We start from the raw sequence: 18,304 nt of genomic DNA, 5'->3' as shown, positions 1-18,304 counted from the left end.
ATATCATATAAAAAAAATTAGAGAATTATTCTGATCACTTTTTAAATAATATAGCCCCGTGAATTTACCTGAAAATTGTTTTAGCAGTAACATCACAGAAGTAGAGCATTTGTTCAGCATAATCGGCATCCAGAGCAACAACATTGATAAGATCTTGATGCATCAGGCTATAGTTGGAAGCATCAATAGACATATTTCTAACATAATACTTGTTCGTGAAGACAATCCAAGGTATGATGTTGTCTCTTCTCTTACAAGTATGCTCGTCAGCAGCACGTTCGTACCAATAATGATTACACTTGCAGTAAAAGCTTCCTGGTGTATTTTGACACTGCTGGCTACACACTTGTGGCGTCTCCATACATTCGTCTATATCTTCACAGGCTTTCCCGTCTTCCAAGAGTCTGTAACCTGGATTACATTCACAATAATAACTCGTTGGCGTGTCAATACATTTGTGAGCACATTGATTCATTTCCACAGCAGCACATTCATCTATGTTACAGTGAGCAGGTTCGTCACTCTCATCTGCACAATCGGGTTCCTTATTGCAGACTAATTGCATGTCGATACAGTTCCCATTTGCACACATAAAGTCCTTTGGGTTTGGACAGATCGTGTTCTTCACCTTTGGTGCTATAAATGGAAGAAGAAATAATTTTATACGTCATTAAACATTTTGTAAATAAATTCAACGTATTAGTATCTTCTTAAGTTAATTTATTTCTTAAAGTGAAATCTTATTTTAAGAACTACACGATAATGTTATATCACTTACGACATCCATCTTCGTCAGAATGATCACCACAATCGTCCTGACCATCGCAATGGAACTGCTTCCTGATACACTTAAAGTTATGACAAGTGAACTCCTGGCTAGTGCAAGGCTTGTATCTGGAGTTACAGAATTTTCCTTCATCGCTACCATCACCACAGTCATTGTCATGATCACACAACCAATTCTTATTTAAGCAACGACCATTGTCACATGTGAATTGATTGTCAGCACAAGGTGTTGGAGTGGGACAGTGGTGCAAGGTCACATTTTCATCAGCTCCATCTACACAATCTGGGTCTCCATCACACAACCACTTCTTTGGGATACACTGTGCCCTGTTCCACAGCTTATTCGCAGTACAAGTAAATTCAGTCTCCTCGTCACACTTTCTCTCATTGCATTGGTGACGTTCATCCTCATCAGATTTATCTAAACAATCATTATCCCCATCACAGATGTAGATTCTAGGTATACAATTACCATTATCACAAGTGAACAGATCTCCAAAGCAAGTTCTGCCTTCTGATTGACAATAACCAGGTGGTTCATCACTGCCATCCAGACAATCATCGTCTCCATCACAGTACCAAGTAGCTGGAATGCATCTATGGTTGGGACACCTGAAGGAGCTTTGGGGACAAGTTCTCTGAGCACAGTGCAGTGGATTTTCATCGCTATTATCCCCACAATCGTTATCCCCATCGCAAAGCCAATACGGCTCTACACATATATTAGTTTTCTCACACTTCAGGTGATTAGGAGGACACGTGGTATTCCTAGGACAGCGTTCATGGGTTTCATCCGAAGTGACGTTGTCCTTACAGTCGTTAACGCCATTGCAGACCTGTGATTGTGGGATACAACGATAGTTGGCGCAAGTGAACTCTCCAGGAGCGCAAGGAGGATACACACAACCCTCCTCATCGCTACCATCGCGACAGTCGTTCTCGTGGTCGCATTTCCAGGTTCTGAAGATGCACCTGCCATTGTTACACCTGAACTCATTGGGACTGCACGAATGATAAGAACAATAGTTGATATCTTCGTCAGAACCATCACCGCAGTCGTTGTCACCATCACACGCCCACATTCTTGAAATGCAGCGGCCATTTCTACAGGCAAACTTGCTGGAGTCACAGGTTACGTTCTTAGGAACACACATTCTGTCCTCGTTCACCAGTCTACTGTTATCGTCACACTTACACTCTGCTGAGCCGTTTATTCCTGGATGACAAGACTGATCACAACCACCGTTTGAAATATTACAAGGATTTACCTTGCACTGTTGTCTAGCTGCTGAATAGATATGCAAGTCTCTAGGCGAATCCTCCAAACGTTTCACCAATTCTACCTTATTCGCTCCAGTGTGTTTCTCAGCCCGATATACACCTCTTAGCTGAAGATCCGTCCAGAAAATGTACTCTCCGAAGACTGTTATAGCAAATGGGTATATCGTAGCAGAGACCAAGATCTGACGATTGCTTCCATCCAACTCTGAGCGTTCTATCTTCTCCCTAACGGCATCAGTCCAATAGAGCATACGATCTTCATAATCGATTGCCAAGCCACTGGGTTGAGAAAGGTCTTTATCTATGATAGCTTTCTTCAAAGAACCTGCCATGGTGGTCCTGAAAATTTTCCCAGATGTTCCAAAGCGACCCCAGTCAGTAAAGTACAAAGATCCATTACAAGGATCGACTACTATGGCTCTAGGTCTATCCACTCTGGCAATCATCACAAGATTCGACCCATCCAGATCCATTGCGTATATACTATTGTTGGAAGAGTCTGTCCAGTAAACTTTCTTTTGCGTCCAGTCATAAGAAATGCCCTCAGGATTGATTCCTTTGCTGATCAACGTGTGAATCTCAGAGGAGGAAGGATTATCTGCCTGCATCCAAGCTATCTTGGCCCAAGGCCTGATCTGGGTAAACAATAGCTTCTTGTCTCGATAGTCAAAGTCCACGCCCACTACGTTGGTCAGATTTCCAATCGAGTTAAATGGTACGCTAGTATTCTGTGGGTCCAGACCAATGGCTCTAATTTCTGTCCTCGTAGCGAACACCAGATATTCCTCCATGTTCTCGCAGTTCTTACCATCCGCCGCTAGCTTACCAACCGCACATTCACACTTAAAAGGAACCGTACTTTCTTTAGGCATAGCAAAGCAGAGTTGCGCACAGTCTGCGTTTCCCTCTGACGAACAGGGATTCATTGGATCTGGTGGTTGACTTTTTTGATCGAACATGACAATATCTCTCAATTTGGGAAGATTCGACCTCACAATCGTTGGCATACTAAAGTCACTTTGTTTGCTAGCCTTGAACACTGTGGCTAGATTTCTATCTACCCAATAGACATAGTCACCATAAATGGCTACACCCATGGGATTGGGTAAGTTTCGCCTGATAATTTGACGGCTTCCTCCGGTGTAAGAGACTTTCTGAATGGTATCTTGTTTAGAGTCTACCCAATAGACATCGTGTGTATCAGGATCGATGGTTATGTCACGTGGAGTACTGATACCCGAAGTAACTATAGGTGTCCAGTTGCTCCCATCTAGATAAGCCTTGCCTAATCGTGGGTACTGTCCATAATCTATCCAATAGAGATACTTTTTAATGGGATTCACAGCTAATTCCCTAGGGGAATCTGTGGTCTTCTTTACCAATACTTTCCTGTTGCTACCATCTAGCTTGCAAACCTCAACATAATTGTCATGGGGAAACACATTGGTGAAATACATATTACCAGCTACCCAGTCAATAGCGAGACCCCTAATGCCATTTGAACCTATTCCTTGTTTCACAATGTGCTGCAGCTCAGTGCCATTTGGTCTAACGCGGAATATTCCATTCCACATTCCACGATTGAATTCTACCCAGTAAATCCAATTGCCAGCACTGTAGACATCTACATGGAGGATATGGTGACCCACTCCAGCGATTGGTACCATTGCTTCCTTCGCGTCTTTCAGGCTGTATCCTCTGGCGACATCCAGTTGGGTAACCACTGCAAAGCTCTTGAAGGGTTCACAGGAAGTGTCGTTGACTTTACGGTACTCCATGCCACAAGCACAGACCCTGGTGCCTCCAGAAGCTGGGAGACAGATCTGTTCACAGCCGCCATTCCTTATAAAACATGGATGATCTCCAGTGACGCGTTTCTTGTAAATTGTCAAAGTTTTCAACTCAGAGTCGTTGTCGATTATTGTAGTAGGATTACTTCCACCGGGTAGGTCTACTCTTTCTATTTTATCGTAGCTGGGATCAAGAAGGTATAGCTTATTGTCGTGAACAGCAAGTGCTTTTGGCAATGCTATGTTCTCCGACACAATGGTCCTCAGATTTCGTCCATCTGTTGAGATTGCCGTAATTCTGGCTGGGTAGAGTGAACTAAAGTAGATAGTCTTGCTAGGTATATCGATCGTGATAGCCTCTGGTCTTCCTACATTATCCACCAAGATGATAGGGTTCGTACCGTCCATGTTTACCCTTCCGATCTTCATAGGGATACCAAAGCTACCATCATCTACCCAAAATATATGTCCTTCAAGAGGGTCAACGCACATAGCCTTTGGCTTCGCTACAGACGTCTTATTGCCATCATTGACCAGTACTATCGTTCTATATCTGATTTTACCATCTACTTTTATGGCCTCTATATTGGAAGCATATTTGTTTCCGATGAACAGATTTCTTCCTAACCAATCGAACGCCATCGCTGATGGCGCTCCAACGATTCCACTCTCGCCAGTAGGATTGGGAAACTCTGTTCTGTTGCCACCATTATAAGGAGTCGTATAAATAGTACCATTCTCATCATCGTCATCCTTAGTTTGTAACCAATATATCATTCTTTCCTTTCTGTCGTAATCTATAAATTTACCTCCTTCGACTCCAACAACAGGAGTTATGTAGCCAGTCTTAGTGCTTCCTGGTATCAGAGAGACGTCCACAATTTGAGAACCTCGTAGGACCATCAAATAAGGCATTTCCTCTTCCGTGCACTGTCCATTGTACTGTAACTTGAATCCAACTTGGCATTTACACGTGTATCCTTGTGGGTTGGTTGGAGATAACAAACATAAGTGAGCACAGGTGGCGTTTGCGCAAGGATTTGGAGTGATGGGCTGCAGAGCAGGATGATTAACATGTATCGACAAAGGCTGAGATATCAAGTGAGATACTACTGTTTGGTTCACACCGTAGAACTTGTGAGCTGATAATACCCTGTTCAATTGTCTATCTGTCCAATACATGGTATCCTCGAATAAGGTTAAAGAATGAGGATGCAACAGATAATGGGATCCAGCCAGTACTTGAATCCTTTTAGTTCCATCATAAAGACAAGTGTCGATGAAATCAAACTTACTGTCAGCAAAATATATTCGTTTGTTTGCTATGTCCAAAGCAAGACCATTTGGCCAATAAATCTTGGTATTAATAATGGTTGACCTATTGGTACCATCCATACCAATTCTTTCAATTCGAGGATTTTCTCCCCAGTCTGTCCAGAAGAGCCATCTTGCCCCAGGACTAGGATCCAGGCACATACCTCTGGGCTGAGTAATGTTTTCTTTTACTAATATCATTCTATTTGTACCTGTTTCCTTGACTACTTCAATGGTGTTCAATTTAGAATCCAACCAATACAGGTTTTGACCTATCCAATCATATGCAAGACCTTCCACCAGATCCAACCCGGTTGAAATCACATCCACAGGATCGCTATTTCTGTCCAATCTAGATATTTTCTTTAGTTTCATGTCTGACCAGAAGATGGTACCTGTGTGCATATTACTAGCAGTTGCAACAACGTTCTCCACGTTGATCGGCACTCTTTCTAATGCTTGCTCTTGTAGATCAGCCACAAGAATAGTATGCCTATTAGATATGATCAGGAATGCAGCACTGCGATTGAACGCCTTGCAAGTATGCTTATCCTTCTCTAAAGTATATCCATCAACACAGCCACAATAGTAGCCACGTTTGATGTTAACGCAGGTTTGAGAGCAGCGTCCTGGAGGCTCACATTCGTTTACATCCTGGCACTCATAGCCATCCTTGCCAAGCTCTTGTCCTGGAGGACACGTGCATTGCTTTCCAAGAGGTGTCTGGATGCAATGGTAGCTGCAGTAAGCCCCTCTGCACTCCTCGAAATCGCATGCTGGACCCTCATCCGCGCCATTAGGACAGTCAAACTTGCCATCACAGACGCTGCTTATATTCACGCATCTATCAGTCACGTTTGGACATTTCCATTGCTGCGAGTCGCATTTAAATTCAGGCGCGGTGCAAGCATGCAATTCAGTGTCTTCATCAGATCCATCGCCACAGTCGTCTTTGCCATCACAGATATACGCCTTGAACACACATTTCTCGTTACGACACTTGAAAAAACCTGGCTGACAGCCAACCTGGCCGCAAGAGGCCGGCTCGTCAGATCCATCTGGACAATCTGCAGTCCCGTCACAGTACCAACTTCTTGGAATGCAAATCGCTGAGCTAACACACTGGAATTGCTTGTCGGTGTTACATTGATCCGGTGCTAGGGATGGACAACCTACTTCGTCACTACCGTCGTTGCAATCCGATATGCCATCACATTTGTAAGAGTCAAGAACGCACATCTTTTGGTCAGCACACGTGAACTGAGTACTTAAACAAGTGACTGGTGGGCAATCCATCTCATCCTGCTGGTCAAAACAGTCATTGTCACCATCACAGACCCAAGATCGTGGAATGCAATGTCCCGATCTTGGACATGTGAACTGGAAGTAGGAACAAGTCTTCGCCACACAGAATTCTCCCTCATCAGAACTGTCTCCGCAATCATTTTCAGAGTCACACTTCCAGGTATTAGGTATGCATCTATTGTTATCACAGGCGAATTGAGTAGCACTGCAAGTTACATTTGGACAATCAGCTTCATCACTGTAATCCCCACAATCGTTCTCAGCATCGCAACGGAAGCTCATGGGAACACATCTACCCGATTTGCATTGGAATTCGTTAGGAGCACAGGTCGGTTTGGTGCAATTTCGCTCGTCGCTGTTGTCCAGACAGTCGTTCTCACCATCACAGACCCAGGCGTGTGCCACGCACCTTTGGTTAGCGCAGGTGAAGTCCCAAGTATTAGGACAGGCTTCTAGAGGTGGTTCAGCTTCCGGATCAGGTGCACAGGTCTTGCCATTCGCTTGAATACGTTCACCGTAAGGGCAGCCACAGACTCTGGTTAACCTAGCAGTTCCGTATCTGTTGGTATTGTTTTGGGGAATAGCGAAGCACAATTTTTCACATCCCCCATTATCAACAGAACAAGGGTGATCCGGTAGAGAAGTCTGAATGTCACGACTGTAAACTTTTACTCCATAAAGCCTGTTTGTTTCGGGTTGACGTACGAGAATGGTCTCTTGCTCTCCAGTTTCCTTATGAAGTCGAATGATGGCATCCAATCTCCAATCGGTAATGTACATCCACTGTTCATGAATAGCCATGGAGAAGGGATGTCTGATCAGTCTAGAGTTAACTGTCTGCACATCAGTACCATTCAGATTGGAATGTTGCACGTGATCTAGAAGAGCATCGCACCAGTACAATCTGTCTTTCGCGAAATCAATGGCTAAGCCATTGGGCCAGCCCAAGGTTAAATTTTTGAAGACCACTAAGTTGGAACCATCGGTATAAGCTCTACTGATGTTCGCAGGTCTATCCCACTCAGAGAAGAAGATATATCCCTGGTTAGGATGAATAACAATAGCCCTCGGTCGTTTCAAATTCTTTAGCAGTGTTCTGCGGTAAGTTACGTTCCTAGTGCTCAAGACATTCAGTGTTCCTTTTCTGGAATCGATATAGTACAGATTCTTGGCAGCCCAATCAACTGCTAAACCTTCCACGCCTTCGTTCTGACTAGCTAACACAACATCCCGGCCTGTACCACTTTGACGAACTCGATAAATCACATCTTGCAAAACGTCACTGTAATAGATGTACTGATCATGCGCATCATAGTCGAGACCAACGAATCTGGCTCTCCTAGAAACCACAGGCGAAATAGCATCACTGAATCCTTCCATTACAGGATCCAAAACTCTGCCTTTAATGAATCTTTGCTGCGAGTACATTAAGAACTCCTGGACCAAATTACAATTCCTCTGATCACTGGATAATCTCCAGCCTATATCACAAGCGCATCGGTAGCCTAACCTATTTTCTTGATCGCTAGCCGCAGTTACTATGCACATATGTTGACAGCCACCATTGTTATTCCCGCAAGGATTGGAAACCGTTGGCTGAGTCAAAGGATGCAGAGCCTTTATAGCCTTTGCATCCCTCATTTTGTAGACAGTGTGAATAGTATCACTATCTGTTTTGTCCACACTCATGATAGCTTGCTTCGTGCCATCTGTCCAGTAAATTTTATTCTCAAAGAGAGTCAGTCTCGTTGGAGACGGTGTCTGTTGCCCCCTAAGCACCATTACTCTGTTTCTGCCAAAATAATCGGCAGTCTCGATATAATCAAGTTGAGAATCACACCAGAAGATTCTTCGAGCAATTACATCCACGGCAATGCCGGATACTTTGTACGCTGCCTCGAAGACAATTGGGAAATCTGCGGTTCCGTCCATGTTTGCTCTTAGAACTTGTTTGTTATCGGCTATGAACATCAAGCCTACTGTGGGGTCCAGACCAATATCCGCTGGATTAGTCAAATTGGAACTTAGTGCGATTCCATGAAATCTTCCATCTAACTCCAGAACATCAATCTTTTGGACTACAGAATCTACTACGTATAATTTTTCTCCTATCCAATCCACCGCGATGGCGACTGGTCCCCATGAACTCGTCAAGTATATAGCAACTCTGGAGCTGGAACCTTCCCCATTTAAGGGTTCTGAATGCACTTTCTTGGTCTTCACATCGCTCCAAAAGAGTAAGTCCCTGGAATAGAAGTAATCCACTCCGCTAGCTCCAGTTGTGTTAACGACAATAGTTCTATCTTCAGCACTAGAAGACATTCTCCAAACTGCTCTTTCTTGAGCAACTAACAGTTCCAGTTTCACACCAGGATGTTGCTGGGCTCGACACTTGTTGCGTGCCTGCAACGTGAAACCTGGAGCACAACTGCAGGTGTAGGAACCTTCTGTGTTCTCGCATAATTGCTCACAGAAGCCCCATTCTGAACACTCGTCACGATCTACAGAGAAATGGTAATAAGAAGCTTGTCTAACTTTCTTGTTCATTTACAGAAAGATATTAATGTACCTATGCAAGTCGTTGAATCATTCGCGAGAACCCAGCCTGGGGGACAATAGCAAACTCCTCCTGTGGGAGATGCTCGACATTTGTATCGACACAATAATGAAGTGCATATAACTGATGCTGTAAACAAAGAAAGTAAACAGTTATGGAATCTCCATTTTCAATTAAATCTTTAGTATGTTGAGCAAAAATCCAATGAAAAGGTAGAGTTGTACCTGATCTGAAGATCCATATTTTAGCGTACCAATTAAAACAGAAAAGAAAACAGATATTTTTATCCAAAAGCTCATTACAGTGTAACTCATAATAATTTTACACAGAATAACGCAGCACATGTGAAATTCTTTTTATTGATACCATTGATTATATTAAAAATAACCAGACTTTTCTTGCCTATGTTACCATGTATTCCAATTTACAAGCTCCACGTAATATTTGATAATTACCAATGACTCCTATAAAAGATATATAATACTTACAACAAGTAGCTTCTTCGTCTGCTTTATCTTCACAATCAGACTTTCCATCACAAATTTGAGACCGATCTATGCAAAGTGGTTTGCCGTCAGGCGATCCCCTAGGACACACGAACTTGTTTGGAGGACAGGCGGTCGTGGTACAGGACTTTTCATCAGATCCATCGTGGCAATCCTTGTAACCGTCACAGACGTAGGATCTTGGTATGCAAAGTGAATTCGCGCAACGGAACTGGTTGATTGCACAAGGTTGGAAGTCTGAAAGTATCAAACTCTAATAATTCTGCGGTGATTCCCTTGGAATATAATAAATCCCTAATTTCAATAAACTTCTAGTCATAAAAGATTCTAAACATAACACGATTTTTCTCTATACACGAAAAATCATTAAAAATAGAAAACTTTCGAATTAGAAACATCATTAGTCATAAATTTTTATATACAAGAAATCTCTAAATCTAAAAGATTCTTAAAAAGAGCAAAAGAAATCCCAGCTTGAAAAATTGAGCGTCTAATGTAGATAGAAAAATGAAACATACTGCATCCCTCCTCGTCACTATTATCTCCACAGTCGTCCTTGTAATTACATCTGGCTGATTGTTCAATGCAACGCTGCGTGGAATTACACCTGAACTGATCCAACCTACAGGCTGGTTTCGCATTGTTCTCGCATTTCTCCTCATCCCGACCGTTTCGACAGTCTAGGTAGCCATCACATTTTTTCTCTTTTGGAATGCAAAGCTCTGGTGTCGAACCACCACACCGGAAGTCATCCGGTTGGCATTTCCTGTAATCTTTTCAACGTTTCTAATTAGTAATCTGACTTAGCAATTTTTCTAATCATTTATATGACAATACGATTAAGTTTTAGAATATTTTTTCTTTCTCTCATATTTTTATGCGCAATCTAACGACCAAGTGAAGCTACATTATCATGCACGTGGTGGTAACGTGTTGATGTGTATCTTCTATCATTAAATATGATTCTATTATATGACTATTTGTGCTACATAAGAGTTTTATTAGTTTTATCTTGAGGAAAACAAAATTATGCAATTTAAAAAATTAAAAGTTAATTATGCATTATTTTTGTTACTCTTGCTGTGAATATATATTATATCTTTGCATTGAATAATTTTTATAAGTAAACAAATACTCACTGCAACCAGCTTCATCAGTCCCATCAACGCAGTCAACAGTCATGTCACATCTTTGATGGGGAGGTATACAGTAAGTCTTGTTGAAAATGTATTGACCACAAGTGATCTGTCCAGCTTCACAGTCTGGTGGTGCTGCAAACATATTCGTCGATCAGTCATTGTCCAATTATCCATCATTTTCGAATATATCAATGACTTTTTGACTAGTGTTTCTCATGAATTTGCTAATTAATAGTAATTATATCATTGCCATGCTGATGTCTTCTTCAGTTATTTGCACACTGCAAAAGATACAAAGATAAAACTGATCTAATGCATTGTTATCTGAATGCCATATATTATATGCAGCTTAATTGTCAAGTATTATCATACTAGTTGTGTGGGTAACATTAGCAGAGTCTCAAGAACAAAAAGAAATTACAGAATCACTTTCTTGAAACACCTAGTAGCGGGAGTTCTAATGAAGAGATAATTATTATGAAAAGTTTTATTTTCTGCTTTTCTATCACATAAAATTTGAAAATATATTTCTCATATTTTGAAGCACTGCAAATATCGGACGACTTCCAAATCTTTATTCTGAGAAATAACTACAAATTAAATTATATCAAATTTGATATAAAGGAAGTAGTAGCCTATTTATTTGCCCACCAGTATATATTTGCAACAATAACATTAACCAATCATCAATTTATAGATTACATAATCCTATACATAGCACTTGGACTATTATGAACAAACCAGTGATTAAAAATCAAAGTATAAAAGAGAATCATGAATTATATAAGAATATCGAATATAATAGCAATTTTTCGTTGAACGTACTTTTTTCTTCAAGTAGCGCCGGAAATGCGCCAAAGAAGATTCGAATCTTCCTCCCGGAAGCGCCAAAATACCGGAAGTACCAGTACTACAATTTTTACATTGAATTTAACCGGACGCTGGTTTTTTACAAGCAACAATTTCAATCTTTTCAAACTAGTTTTAAAAATGCTCGAAATAATTAAAAGAAATTAGCTTTATCGAATTTTGTATAAATATAGCAAATACTTACTGCACGATTGAAGTTCATCTTCTGCACTTTCGCAATCTTTTTGATAATTGCAGACTAAAGTGCTTGGTATGCAGGTGCCGTCCATGCATCTAAAGCTATTGATGCCACAACCGCTACCATCAGCTATTAAAAACAAAAAAAAAAAAAAAAACAATTATTATTAACCTTAAGACGAATGAAAACAAAAAAAGTTCTAGATAATCATGCAGTTTACTGATTTTTCTTAATTTCGAATTTTTTACTTCTAACATTTTCTCAATTTTCATTTTCATTTTTCTAATATCTATTCAATGTTCTTTTCAGTTCAATTTCTGGCGCTAAAAAGAAATCCCTAGTCCTCTATAGTCTATCGTTCAATGGAAAATTCATTGGTATAATAAATAATTTGGCTGTTTATATATCATTGGTTAATTTGTAACGGGGAGAACGTTAGGAATATACAAATTATTTATAATCTAAAAGTAACGAATTATAACAAAATAGGAATACTCATGACTTAATAACATGATGTATCAGTGGCGTGATGGGTGAAAGGTTCAATGGATGCTGGCAGCTCCGTCTCGAGATATATCGAAGTTCCCGCGCGATCGAATCGAGTCCCTTTCGAGGAATCGAAAGATTCCTTTTCTTTTTCCACATTTCGTCCCGCGAGAACAGGATGATCAAAATTATAGCGTTCGATTCCTGGATAAACCTGTTTCCATAGATTCATAGATAAGATATGATCTATGGATCTAGATTCTGAACGAAATAAAAGGCCTTTGATACTATGTAATTATACTTCGTAATGAATGTATTCCGCACGAAGGAAGTAATCTAGCATAATATCATAGATTAGAGTACGTGCTCTCTTTAACTAGAAATAACCAAAAACATAATCAAGAAGTTGAAGAATTTTGTAAACGTAACGTTGCATGCCACAAATGTTTCAAATATCTCAGCAAAGATATAATTTTATCAATGAAACTGTTTAATATTCTCGTTAATTTGAAATAGTAAAACACAATCATAATAGACATTTCAAAATTTTATGAACTAAATATAATTGTATAAATACGAAATTAAATGAATGTAGAGAAGATATAATTGAACAACGTAGATATCTAATGCCTTTTTTAAAAAATTTCTAGTTTGTTGTACAAATCTAGTGAATATTACTAGAAAAGTTCTTAAAACGATGAAAGTTGATTTACTGTGCGAAATATTAATGTACGAGATGACAGGTGTGATTAACTTAATTTAACATCGTTTAAGATATCGCTGATGAGGGATTTTGTTTAAATGGATCGCAGTAGAGTATGTCAGAACACCAATTAAGCGCTTGCTACTAACTTTTCTTTAAACTAAAGAACAGTGGGGAAAGAGCAACGCAACGATTTCGAATTTTTTTCATTCAAACGGTTGACTTTCTATGAAATTTGTGGAACAAACGAGACGGGCTTCTCAACACATGAGAACAAGCCCCGTTCCCAATGCATATTGCGTGCGTGCGCGCGATTATAATTACGAGTGCAATTACGAGGGCGCAAATTACAAAATTTTAACATAAGATATTTTCGCGACGAATTGCTGCGACGTTATCTAATTCATGTATCTTACTTTCTTTTTATCCTTCACTTTAAGCTTCTTTGATATTCATAAGAGGCATTATTTTTTTATTCAATACACAACGCGTTAATAACAAATAAAAAAGTCACCAGCAATTTCAAACGTTCAAAGCATATGCAAAATAAATTTAAAAAGGGTAATAAATTTATTCTATAGAATTCCTGCTTGAAACTGTAGCATTCTATAAAAATTTTATAAAAATTAAATTTTATTTCACAACATTCTATACATATACTTTATGAAGTTCAATTCCAGGATAATCCAAATATGCTTCCATTGGATTTCAAATGTATACCAACAATAACTAAAAAAAAAAATACTAGACCAAAATAGAATATATCAAGAATTCGTTACGGGGCTAAATTTCAATTGAACTAATTAATCGAAGAATTTTTATGGCGTGGCGTAACGAAAAAGGCAACACGAAGAAACAGAAAGAGTATCGCCCATGGATGGGAGATAGAACGGTACCGACTGGCACCGAACAGATAGAATCTCAACGGAATCTAGCTGGAATCAGTTATCTAGCACGTACCTACCTGCCGTATATGTGCATCCTTTCAAGGATAACATCAACAGGATGCTTAGCCTTTCTCGTTCGATGACGTATGCTCAATAATATTGGCTCTTACTACCACAAAATTACAAGGACACGTCGCCATATAGGAAAATGTTTTTGGAATTCCTGTACTAATTAAGGTTAAGATTTAGTGACTATACTACGACACAGTGTCATTGACCGAGAAATGAGTCCAACAAGATTAATATCAATTTTAAGAAGCGATATTCAAAAGTCACACGATAGAAAGTCTAAAACCGGCAGATGCAAATATGAGATAAAAAGTATCAATGTTTTCATTTTGTGGCCATATCTGATTCGGAAGAGTTTTGTTATTCCTGGTCACGAAAACAGCAAGAACGTGTTCGTGGCGGAAAAATATACGACGCTTTGCGGAACTAAGAACGACACGTTTCATATAGCAATCGTGTTTTTATAAATATTAAGTAAATTTTCCTGGAATTTCCAGCGAATGCTTGTAGTTTCGAGAAATAAAACCTTCGATTCACGAGAAATGTTACTAAACATGGAACAAAACGTCGTTAAACAAACATAGAAGTAATTAATCTCTAACAAGTTTACAAGATATGGGATATGTACATCACCTCATCTTACTTTTTATTTTCATACGTTGATGCAATTAATGTGTACTTTCATATATCCATGATCCTACTATGCGGAGATTTATGACCATATCGTATTACTGACCTATTCCAACTTCATAATTACTCTACATTCACGACTGTACTTATACCAAATTCAATTTATTTCATTTGTAATCATTACTCAAATGTGATTCTACATTTATGGTACTTCAAAAGAAAAGAAATGTATTTTTAAATCCTATTCTTTACACTCCATTTCATCTCTATTTCAATATTATAAAAATGACCATACATTATAAAAATAAAAATTCCTTGACATAACTAAAACACAAGTCCCATAAACCTAATCCAATCTAATTTAACTCGTATCTATCCTCTAACTATTTTAAATATGCACTATAGGATGTCTTTTAACAAGTCGATTGAAAGGCGATGGCAACAGTCCGCTTTTCTGTGTTCTCGCGCAGGTTGCGAATTTTCTCATCTCTGTCGGCGTACATCATGAACAGAAGTGTGCTGTATCAGTAACAGGAGTGACGGAGAAGAGCAATGGATCGAACTAAGACAAGCATAGCCAAGGGGGTGACGGGCTGGAGGGGGAGCAGTGCACCGCTCGTACCAGGCGGTGCGCCCTGGTACCGACAGCACGTCGGTAGACTCGGCCAGACTCAGCGAGACTCGATCAGGAATCGTGGAGGAGAGTCGAAGAGGGGAGGAAGCCCAGAGAACTGCACTCGCCTACCTTCGTTCCACGCCACGATCTTTTTTGCACGATCCTCTCGCGACCTTCTCTAACCAAGAGCCTCGATAGACTTCTATTGAGAAAATTACCAACAAATTTTCGAAAATTAGAACCCTGGGATCATCATTTTCAAAACTGACTAAAATTAGAAGGATAGAAGCCATCATCCATAGAAACATGGATAATTATGTTTTTAAAAACAACCTTACGTTTCGAATATCTAGTAACTTATCTAATATTTCCAAATTTTTCTCTATTTCATGGTCACTGGATATAAATCTATAAATTTAGTCAAAGTAACTCACAAAATCAATAATTCTGTTTTTAAAGAAAATTGTAAATATCTAGCAGCTTTTCTTATATTTCCAAATTTTTCCCTATATAATTACTTATTATCCTATTAAATATTATTATCCTATATAATTCCACTTTCACAGTAGATTTGAAGTATCTAATAACTTTTCTAATATTTCTTTTCTTCCTATCCGAGATTCCATGGTTCTATGTTTACGACCTACGTGGAAATAGATAAATTCAATCAAGGTATCCCGTAATTATCAAGCTGATCGGTTGGTCGTCCTCGAGGGAACAATTATTCAATTGTCTGGCACAAATGAGATTTTATGTTTATCAGTGTCCATGCTAGAGCGGTCAGCTGGACACATAAAGCATTCATTGTACCAATGCTACAGTCGTAAAGTAGACTGTTTTTACACGTCTGACTTTTACACGTCTCAATGATTAGAAATCACTTTCACCGGCTGTCTGATGTGAACACATATAGCCAGGCGTCTAATTACTCAGGGCTAATCTTGTAACGTTGCGAGTACGATCTATAGAAGCACTATTAAGACGGTTTACAATTACAATATATAGTTTCCATGGTTTTATTTCTTAGTCACATACAAGTACATCTATGGTGTGGTAATTAAATTAAGGCAGAAGTAACTCGGTCATGATCTACTTTTTTTAACATGGCGAAGTTGGTGTCAGGAATCTGTTTTAATCTTTAATTGCTGACATAGAGACATGTTGCTGGCCAATTGCATTTTTTTCCCTAATATGATCGAATCCAATATTTAAAGTCTTACCAAAACTATAGTATACATACCAAAAACATGATATTCGTGCTACGAAAGTTCTATTTAAATCTCTTTTTCATAATATAAGCACCATATTACGAGTTATTTAAATTCGTAATAAATAATCGAGCTTATTATTATACAAGGGGTACCAAATGTAATATCTTTTATTGTTTCAATTCAGCTCTCCGCTATTTTTTCGTGACTTCAGCCGTGAAAAAAGCTCGCGAGACATCGACTGTAAAAAAAGGTGGAACATAATGCCGGCTTAATAGCCGGTAATTTGCGTCTACGACGGAATCAAAGAATCTTGACGTGTCATATAACGGATGACCGATAAATACAGCCTTGTCCTGGTTATGTCGTCCAATCTAGATTCCTCATGACCAAAGAAAGAAAGAGAACGATGACCCGAAATATATATACATATATCGAATATTGAAACAAGGTGCGAACGTTCAACCTTAATTCCATGCCACGCTGCACTGTCTTCTCTACTGATGCAATCGCCCTCAGCGTCGATACTAATAAGATTACGTGTTCAAAATTATTTAAGAGATAAATTGGTTACTCAATCTTCAATTTCCATCTGTTACACGATTGATATTCTTTGTCAAATACCTAAAACGTTTTACAAGTATTCTGTATTTTCTTCAAATACTGTAAATCATTCTATTGAAAAAAGTCACTAAACATAGAGGATTCGCAATTGTCGTTTAAATTTTACGATCAAGTTCAAAGTATGCGGTGTTTATCGGACTGAATCATAAATTTTTATGTAGATTAAAATAATGAATATTAATCACTACTTTAATTATTTTTAATTTATACAATGAGTTGAAAAAATATTTTAAATTTACAATGGAATTTTATATGTACATAAAAAATTAACTTGACATATGACATTGTGTAGGTTAAGTAATACAAATTTTTCCCCTAGAAGTTAAATCAAATTTAATTTATATGTATTTTAAGGTAGAATTAGGAGTTAGAGTTTATTTTTTCTCTTGAACGTATTTTGATATTGTACTTTAAATAATATTTTGTAAATGAAAGTTTTATAAAGTTTCATAGAAAGCATACCTTTAAATGGCATTAAATTTGTTTTTCCCACTACCCGTAGCGTTTATGGTCATGCGATCCTTTTATAAAACTATCGCTAATCTTTTTACCTCAAAAGAAACAAAGATAAAAACGAAACAATAGTTCTTACTTGACTCAATACTTTCGTACGTCGCACCTGTATTTGGCACTGTTTTCGAAACTTTCAGGTATCCATGGAGAGAATTACTTTCCCTAGATTAATTAATTTCACTATATTCGAGGTAACTTATTCAACTCATTTGTTGTTTCTAGGGAGCCGGTGCTTTGTGCAAATTTATATTTTTGTACGTAATACAAAAAATGAGGTCTATACAAAAATTTGTTTCGCCCACTACATATTACAGTGAATATTTATACTGTATGTACTATGTGCATTTCTGCATCTTAAAATTTCCCACAAATCCATGAAAATCCACAATTTTAATCATTTTAAATAAAGCATTCCCTTATGAGGACGACAAACAATTTTGTCGAACTTCATGGGTTTTTACATAGATGTCGTCCTATGTGAAATCTATTTATCTACAGTAGCGATTTTTAATTTTTACACGATCGAAGGAACAGTCAAAAATTAAAACTCTGTACTTAATTATTTTTGAGGCTAATACGTAAGAGATAATAAATATTTTGTAATATTTATAACTATGCTACGGATTTTCATACATTCATGGGAAATTTAAAGGTGTTAAAATACATATGGCATTCAAAGTAGAGTATTTATTACAATACTTGATAAATGAAGTAAACTTCTATTTAAATTTCATTTCTTTAGTTATGTTCACAAATATATATATATATATATATATGTATATGTATTTATAGCTTGTTTCTTTCTCAAGTGTATAGGTTAAAGTGGATAATAAATATAAGAA

General features: G+C 38.3%; 2 protein-coding genes across 2 annotated transcripts in view; both read right to left on the bottom strand.

The window, feature by feature from the left end:
* The window catches only part of Mgl (low-density lipoprotein receptor-related protein megalin), a 37,935-nt gene that overhangs the window by 6,881 nt on the left and 12,750 nt on the right, over nucleotides 1–18,304 (bottom strand). Inside the window, exons 2-8 of the mRNA XM_072017529.1 lie at nucleotides 11,733–11,855; nucleotides 10,679–10,810; nucleotides 10,058–10,312; nucleotides 9,522–9,776; nucleotides 9,046–9,162; nucleotides 779–8,977; nucleotides 69–636 (exon numbers count right to left, since the gene is read on the bottom strand). Of these exons, the coding sequence (XP_071873630.1) occupies nucleotides 69–636; nucleotides 779–8,977; nucleotides 9,046–9,162; nucleotides 9,522–9,776; nucleotides 10,058–10,312; nucleotides 10,679–10,810; nucleotides 11,733–11,855 (9,649 nt within the window). The remainder of the gene's footprint in view (nucleotides 1–68; nucleotides 637–778; nucleotides 8,978–9,045; nucleotides 9,163–9,521; nucleotides 9,777–10,057; nucleotides 10,313–10,678; nucleotides 10,811–11,732; nucleotides 11,856–18,304) is intronic.
* Nucleotides 11,929–18,304, bottom strand: part of LOC139994680 (mpv17-like protein 2) — a 39,709-nt gene continuing 33,333 nt past the window's right edge. The window contains exon 5 of the transcript XR_011801695.1: nucleotides 11,929–11,940. The gene's annotated coding sequence lies outside the window, so the exon portion shown is untranslated. The remainder of the gene's footprint in view (nucleotides 11,941–18,304) is intronic.

This window comes from Bombus fervidus, chromosome 15, assembly GCF_041682495.2.
Source record: "Bombus fervidus isolate BK054 chromosome 15, iyBomFerv1, whole genome shotgun sequence".
NCBI lineage: Eukaryota > Metazoa > Arthropoda > Insecta > Hymenoptera > Apidae > Bombus > Bombus fervidus.
The sequence above is the reverse complement of the archived record's forward strand: the minus strand, read 5'-3'. Positions and strand labels throughout refer to the sequence as shown.